The following is an 8325-nucleotide window of genomic DNA, read 5'->3' as shown; positions in this document are numbered from 1 at the left end:
CTGGGACCAGCAGGTAAGTGCCGTCACAAAGGCATAACAGTACCTCTATCTTCTTAGAAGTTTGCTAAGATTCAGCATGTCACCAAAAAAAATTTTGACAAACTTCCACAGATGCACTGGGGGAATGTCAACTCAGACCATGAGAGGCCTGCATCGGGCATTTTCATGCCTTACAAGGCGCAGATTGGAAGTCTGTGTGGGGGCGCCACTCCTCCTCGCACAGACTAGAGCAATGTGCCTTGCTCAAGGGCACAAACACACTGCAACAGCTGAGGCTCAAGCTAGCGACCTTGAGGTAACTAGACGAACGTCTTAATCACTTGGCCACATGCCCAACAGATGCACCGGAGAGAATCCTTGCTGGTCGCATCAGGCCTGGTATGGAAACACCAATACCCAGGAATGGAAAAAACCACAGAAAGTGGTGGCTACAGCCGAGTCCATCACAGGCAATACCCTCCTCACCATTGAGGCCAATTACGTGGAACCTGTCATTAGAAAGCAGCATCCATCAAAGACTCCCACCTTCCAAGCTATGCTCTCTTCTTGCTGATACCATGTGCAGGAGGTACAGAAGCCTTAGGTCCCATCCCACTAGATTCAGGAACAGTTGCTACCCTACAAGCATCAGGTTCCTGAACCAGTATGGACAGCTTCACTCACCTCAACTCTGAACCGATTTTACCAGCTACAGTCTCACTTTGAAGAGCTCTTTTCAACTCATATCCTCAGTATTTTTATATACAGAATTTGTTTTCTTTTGCTCATCGGTACTTTGTCAGTCTTCGTTATGAATAGCTTTTTTGGAAATGTTATTATATTTCTTCATTTTCCTGCAAATCCCTGCAAGAAAATGAATCTCAAGATAGTATATGGTAACATATATATACTTTGACAATAAATTTTACTTTGAAGCAAGCACTGGAAACATTAATGAAGCCTGTTGCATGAAGATTGATTGCAGTTGGTCACAGTACTACTTCTGAGCCTTGATTGATTCTACAGCCAATGAGAAGAGGGAACTACAGAGTTTGTGTTCTCCAGTGTGACAAAATATTTCCTAAAGTAATCCTAATGTGTTAAATGTGCAAGAGCAGTTCTGCACTTGTATACACTCCTTTTCTCCCTGGCTTGTTGAACAATAAAAGAACCACTGCACTGGCAGGATGTTTTCAGAAATAAAGTGATCCAGCACTACCACTGCAACAGAAACATTGTGCTTAAATTTTATTCGTATAACCAGCTGCACTTTCATTACCAATATCTGACGTTAGTGAATAATTGTTTGTTACGTGCCATGTCATATGATTGTTATTGGCAATTTTTTTTTTCTTGCGTGGCTTACCATTGCCGCCTTCTGGGCAGTGTCTTTACAAGATGGGGGACTGCAGCCATTATCAATACTCTTCAGAGACCATCTGCCTGGCATCAGTGAGTAATAAAAAATTAAAATGCAGAATTATGCATCTGTCACTTGAAATTTACTTAACATATTGGATTTTGTTGCTTCAGCTTAACTGTAGAAAATAAGTTGCCAAAACCACCAAGGAATCATCAGTTTCCTGGAAGCACTTGTAATTTTGAACAGGCTTAACTTTCCAATAGCCTCGCCTCATCCATTAATCATTCTTCTAGTTTGCCATTTTATATGTCAATATATTTATTTCTTCATTAAATAATTCCAAAATTTCTTTCTACATTAATTGTTGATTGGTTTTCCTAAGCTGCATCTATGATTGCTTGAAGATGAGAGCTGCAAGAATGACAAAATTAACGTTGCAAGAAAAAGTTTGTGAACCCTTCGCAATTACTTGCTTTTCTGCATTAAATACTCACAAAATGTAGTCTGATCTTCATCCAAGTCACAATAACAGACAAACACAATCTACCTAAACTACTAACAAACAATTGTACTTTTCATGTCTTTACTGGACACCTCGTTTAATCATTCACAGTCCACGCTGAAAAAAGAATGTGAACCCTTGAATTTAATAACTGGTACCTCCTTTAGCAGCAATAACCTCCATCAAACATTTCCTGTAGCTGCTGATCAGACTTGCACAATGGCGAGGAGGAATTTTAAACCATTCCTCCATACAAATCTGTTTCAGTTCATCAATATTTCTGGGATACCTTACATCAACATCTCAAATGGGTTAAGGTCTGGAATCTGACTTGGCCATTCAAAAACACAAATTCTATTTTTTTTTAAATTTCATTCTGTTGTTGATTTATTCTTGTGTTTCGGATCATTGTCTTATTGCATCATCCAACTATTAAGCTTGAGGTGACAGACCTCGACCCTGACATTCTCCTGTAAAATGTCTTGATACAATGTTGAATTCATCGTTCTCTCAACAACTGCAAGCTGGTCAGGCCTTGAAGCGGCAAAGCAGAACCAAACCATGCTGCTCCTTTCACCATGCTTCACAGTTGGGATGAAGTTTTACAGTTAGTGTGCAGTGCTCTGTTTCCTCCAAACATAGCACTGTCCATTTCTGTAAAAGAGGTTCAACTTTTGTCTCATCTGTCCACAGAACATTGTCCCAGAAGCATCGTGGATGATCTAGGTGGTCTTTTGCAAACTTAAGACATGCAGTAATGTTTATTTTTGAAGAACAGTGGCTTCCACTATGCTGTCCTTCCAAGGGCACCATTCTTGTTCAGTGTTTTTCTTATGGAGGACACAGGAACAGAGACTTCAGCAAGTTCTAGAGAGTTACCATTGGGTTCTTTTTCACTTCCTTCAGTACTCTACATTGTGCTCTTGTAATCTTTGCAGGATCCACACTCCTAGGGAGGGCAGCAACAGTACTGAATTTCCTCCCTTTGTATGCAGTTTCTCTTACTGTGAACTGAGGAACACTCAGGTCTTTAGTAGTGCTTCTGTCGCCTTTTCCAGCTTCATGCATCTTTACAATTCTTCTTCTAAGCTCTTTTGAAAGTTGTTTTGATTGAGGCATGGGGCAAATAAACAAACCTTTCTTAAAAGAGCAGGCTGTCAGTAACCCTGACTTTGTGCATCTATTTTAATATATAGGACAGGGCACCTCAACAACCCACACCTCCGATCTCAGCTCATTGATTGGAACACCTGACTCCAAATAGCTTTTGTAGAAGGCATTACCGCAGAGGCTCCCATACTTTTTGAACCCAGACTGTGATTGTTTAAATGGTGTACTCAGCATTGACGAGAAGTACAATTGTTTGCGTGTTTGTCTATTATTGCGACTTAGATGAAGATCAGACCACATTTTATGAGCAATTAATGTAGAAAATCAGATAATTGCAAAGGGTTCACAAACTTTTTCTTGCAACTGTATATGTTTATTAATCATGGTATTTACTGTGACGTTGCTACTGGATCCGCTAAATGTAGAATGTGTTTAAGCTCCTCTATTTATAGTCCCATTAGAAATTATGGCAAACTTGCTCCCAACTTGCTAATATCATAAATCTATAAGAATTAGTATGATTTTAATAAGAATGGAGGAAATGTTCCACTATGTGAATATGAACAATCACATAGATCAGTATCCCTCATTAAATGACTAGGACGGTACTCTCCTATGCTTAGAGGTATTAAAGTAACATTCTGGGTATAGTCTAACCCCTGTTTGTCTTTCTAATCTACCAACTATATCAGTTATTTTTAAATAAATACCCTTGTCACAACTAGTAATGCATTGTGGCAGGGAATTAAACAGCTGAAAGATCCAAGAGCATGATGGCCATGATTGTGCAAAAGACAAGGCTGAAGATCTGCAAATATCTTCAGCCAGAAGTACCACGTGGACAATCTAACTCACCCGTGCCTTGGAGTCCTACTCCCACAACATTATATGGATAACTCAGATGGTTATAGAAAAAAGGGATTCAATAGTTGGGATGAAGAACAGGCAGCAGATTGGTGTTTATGTAGTGTTGAATAGATTGCATGAGCTTTATGCCACCAAAGAGCTCAAGCAGCCTAGGGACAGAGATGCAGGAACAAGAAATTATTGTAGAACTAAAAATGCCAGTTTCTACAATTCCTAAATTATGGATTCTAGCAGTCCTTTAAGAATGACCAATTCTCAGCTTCAGCTATAGATAGTGAACTAACTACCTTCGAATAATTACGTTAAATAAGTACCTGAAAACCAACAAGGCACTCCTATTACAGTCAAATACCACAGGCTGTTCTCTAATCCATGCTCAGCTACAATGGAAATTTAAAATTTTATTCAATGTTGGAACTAAGGTAGCAGACAAAATGATGAAAAGAAAACATTCTGGCATCAACTATTGCAATATTTTCAAAGGAACAAAATGCTTGAACAAAAACAGGCTAGTAGTTGATGATCAGGCCAGTGTATCTGTGGGAAAGAGCATCAGGCATCAGAAGCATAAGTCTTAAATGAAGAAAATGTGAATGAGAGGAAGAATTTCATTTTTGAAGATCCTAAATGAAAAACAATAGAGCTTGAATGATGTAGGTAAAAGTGTGTAATGAGTTGCAGTTTTATGCAGCGGGGAAGTGTGTACCTGTATGGTGGTGTACCTGAAGTTCATGAAAGATGCAGCTTAGGAACAATATTCTCAGCAGCAAATTTCTATTACAATGATATTTATTGAAATTGGGCCTTTAAGCTTTTTGACTTTGGCTTACTAAATTTGCTTATCCTTTCCTTGCAGATCTTGGCATCACACATGTCACTTCAATACAAATACTATCTTGTTTTTACTTTTGCCAGAAGGGAGACCATCCACAAACTAATACCACAATACAGTAGGAGTATTATACAAATAAACTTGACCAGAGTGTACTAAACTACAACTACTTACACAATGCTTGTCTTACATTAGTACTTGAATTGTTCTGGTTCCGATGTTCCAGTCTGCAGGGAAAGAATGGAGGTTATTGAACAGTAATTACGCAGTATCTGAAGTTGGATCTTCTTCATCAAATATTTAAAAAATAAACATGAGAAAGTCCGCAGATGCTAGAAATCCAAAGCAACACACACAAAATACTAGAAGAATTCTGCATGTTAGGCAGCACCCAGGGAAATGAATAAACAATCAACATTTTGTGCCAACACCCTTCTTCAGGACTGCTTTTGTCAACTGAATCCATGACCAGAATTGTTAAATAGTATTCAGTTTAAGTATCCATATTTTGATGGTGGGCTGATTAGTTTCCCATTTCAATAAATTTGACTAGAAAAGAAAACACCACACAATTTTTTTATATAAAAGTTTGCATTTTAAAACTTTTTGAATTAACCTGCTAAAGGCCATTTATCCTTGGTGGTCTTTTACAATAGGATTTATTTTCCTTTAAATTAATAAACAAAAGCCAAAGATCATGTCTTACAGTGCAGACCACCACAGTTAAGATGAAAAAATGTTTAGGTTAATGAAGAAACAGAAGACATTAGGTGAACCCAGAACTCAACCTACTGGCTTTCCAAGCTACGGGAGAAACGGAAGACAAAGAAATAAGTTGTTCCACAGTTTTGAGGTCTTATGAAATTATAAGAGTTGGCAAGACTTCACTTTATTAAGAATAAAAGGAAGAACAAATAGAATGGCATTTTTGGGGTTTGGAAGGCATGAGAGGAACAAATTCAAGGGGTTAATACCCATGTATGGGTCTCCCCTGCAATGTCACTCTCTTCTACCCTACTCTCCATACAAAGCAGCTTTAAAAAAACTTCACTACATCAGTGTCAACATCACGTACAAACTCCCACAAGGTCAAACTTTAATAATTGGTTACAAAGCTGTATTTTACAATGACATAAAACTGAAAGGTCTACATAGGTTTTTTTTTTCCTTTAAGTTATATATGGACTGAGAAATTAGTCATTTTGGGGGAAATGTGTAATGGTCCATTGTAGCTGGAAGAGGTTTTGAAAAAAAAATGACCAACTCTGTGAGCCAAGCCATCATGAAGAACATACTTCAACTGACAAAATGTTCAAACAAATAATTTCAAGTGAAGTCAGAGAACAAATACGTTCAAGTCTATAGAATTAAGTAAAGCGTGCATCATGATTTCCTCAGGTGTTTTCCAGATTGGCTGCCAGAACTTCAGCAGGAACCCTGCTTACACATTTATCCAGGATTTCTGCTGATCAGAAGAACATCCAAGGAATTTCCCATCAATACCTTTCATCCATTAAAAGCAGCCATTTTTGTACTTGCATCACATTCACTTCCTCCTTCTTAAGGTTATGAAAAAAAGATCTTAATTGTGCTGACAAATATCTTTGTTCTCTTTTCAACAAAATGAAGAAAAACAGAGCTCTGCGCAACAAGTAACCTCTTTCAGCTTCTTTGTATGGGCAGACAACAAAACCAAACAGTCTTTACTAGATTCTAGGACAATTCAAGTGACAAAATGTTCTTATTTGAAAGTAACCCAGATCTTGAAACGTGTCCCACAGTTGATTTGGATTCAAAGGTTCAACTCTTGATGGCTGACTCCATCTCCATTGTGACTGGTTCTGTGCCACTGGTGTGTTTACCATCTGACGGAAGCACTTCTAATAAATCTGGAGCACTAAAGGAGGAAATAATAAACACTGTCATTTCTACTTTTCCCATAACTTTTTTAACACAACCCCATTTGTTCACAAATCCAGCATCAACAATGACAAGAACATATGTACCGCACTTTGAAATAAATGAGAAGTGAACAGTGAAGCCTTATCCGGTCAACAAGCACTGATGGTTTGCTGGTTTAAACAAACTATAACCATTCAGGAATGTGGAAACAAGATCATTTAAGCCCCTGAAAACTGTTCTATCCTTCAGTAAAAGCAAGATTGACATGATCCAACTCCAGCCAACTTCTCCCTCTTTTACCTTGTTTAACAAAAGTTGATTAGTTTCATGTTTAAAAATAAGTTAGCATCAATTACTATTATTAAAGTTCTACATTCATACCAAATTTTTCACAACTGCTTCCTTACATCACATCTGATAAAGGGTCAGTAACTTAGAATGTCATTCCATTTCACAGATACTGTTGGAGCTGCTAACTACTTTCAGCCCTTTGTTTTGACTGAAAATTTTGAAAAGTTTGGTTCTAATTACCAAGTTTGATACTGCAGAAGTTTAATCATTTAACAGGACACTGTCATCAAACACCTCTGGCCTTAGTACAGGTGTTCCCCATTTTTCCAACGTTCGCTTTACGAAACTTCACTGTTAGGAAAGACCTACATTAGTACCCTGTTTTTGCTTTCAGAAGGTGTTTTCACTGTTACGAAAAAAATTCAGCGCGCAAAAAAATCAGTGCGCGATAAAAGGCAAAGCGCGCCCCAAGCAGCCGCTCTCCCCTGGATTGGGAACTGCTTTGCTTTAACACGTGCCTGTGAGCAGCCGTTTGCAAGATGAGTTCTATGGTATCGGAAAAGCCTGAAAGAGCTCGTAAGGGTGTTACACTTACAGTAAAACTAGACATAATTAAGCATTTTGATCGTGGTGAACAAAGTAAGGACAACGTGAGTTTGGCTTGTGGAAGCTGACGAACATGATGTTGAAGAGGTTTTGGCATCCCATCACCAAGAACTGACAGATGAAGAGCTGATGCAATTGGAAAAAAGGATAACAATCGAAATCGAATGAGTAATGATAAAGTACGACTTTAATTTTGAAAGGGTACGTTGGTTTAGGAGATATTTGCAGGATGGTTTGAGTCCTTATTAAAGAACTGTGTGATAGAAAAATACGCAAGGCTCAGCAGTCAAGCAAGCCTTCCACATCAGCCACAGCAGACGACGAACCTCGACCTTCGACATCGAGGCGGGCAGAGATAGAAGATGAGCTGCCTGCTCTAATGGAAAGAGACAACGAGATGACACAACAACGTCCCACCACCCCAACCCCCAGGCCACGGACAGATACCCATTCGCGGAGAATGCAACGGTAGCCGGGACGCACACAGCACATCTTTAAGAAAAAAGCCGAAATAAACATGCTAATTAATTAGGTGCCACCGACACGTAATTGTCGGCCCAGATCAGAGACGACACAATCAGAAATTGGCACTGATCTGGGCCGACAATTATGTGCCGGGCGGCACCTAATTAATTAGCTTGTTTATTTCGGCTTTTTTCTTAAAGATGTGCTGTGTACCTCCCGGCTACCGCTGGACCCCTGCATGCTTCACTGCAATGTATCGTTCAGCGGCCCGGAGGGTGGGGACCACGGCACCATCCGAACCTGCGACGACTCAGTCTAATACACCATCATCAGTGTGCTCGGCAAGCTATCTTCCCGATTCCCATAAGTGATACGACACTGTACATACATTATTTCTACTTTATATAG

General features: G+C 39.1%; 1 protein-coding gene across 1 annotated transcript in view; it reads right to left on the bottom strand.

Annotated features, from left to right (window-relative positions):
- Positions 1-4248: 4248 nt before the first annotated feature.
- hdgfl2 (HDGF like 2) overlaps positions 4249-8325 on the bottom strand; it is an 82264-nt gene continuing 78187 nt past the window's right edge. Inside the window, exon 16 of the mRNA XM_063032237.1 lies at positions 4249-6550. Coding sequence (XP_062888307.1) covers positions 6454-6550 — 97 coding nt within the window. The 3' untranslated portion in view covers positions 4249-6453. The remainder of the gene's footprint in view (positions 6551-8325) is intronic.

The sequence above is a fragment of the Mobula hypostoma genome, chromosome 24 (assembly GCF_963921235.1).
Source record: "Mobula hypostoma chromosome 24, sMobHyp1.1, whole genome shotgun sequence".
Taxonomy (NCBI): domain Eukaryota; kingdom Metazoa; phylum Chordata; class Chondrichthyes; order Myliobatiformes; family Myliobatidae; genus Mobula; species Mobula hypostoma.
The sequence above is the reverse complement of the archived record's forward strand: the minus strand, read 5'-3'. Positions and strand labels throughout refer to the sequence as shown.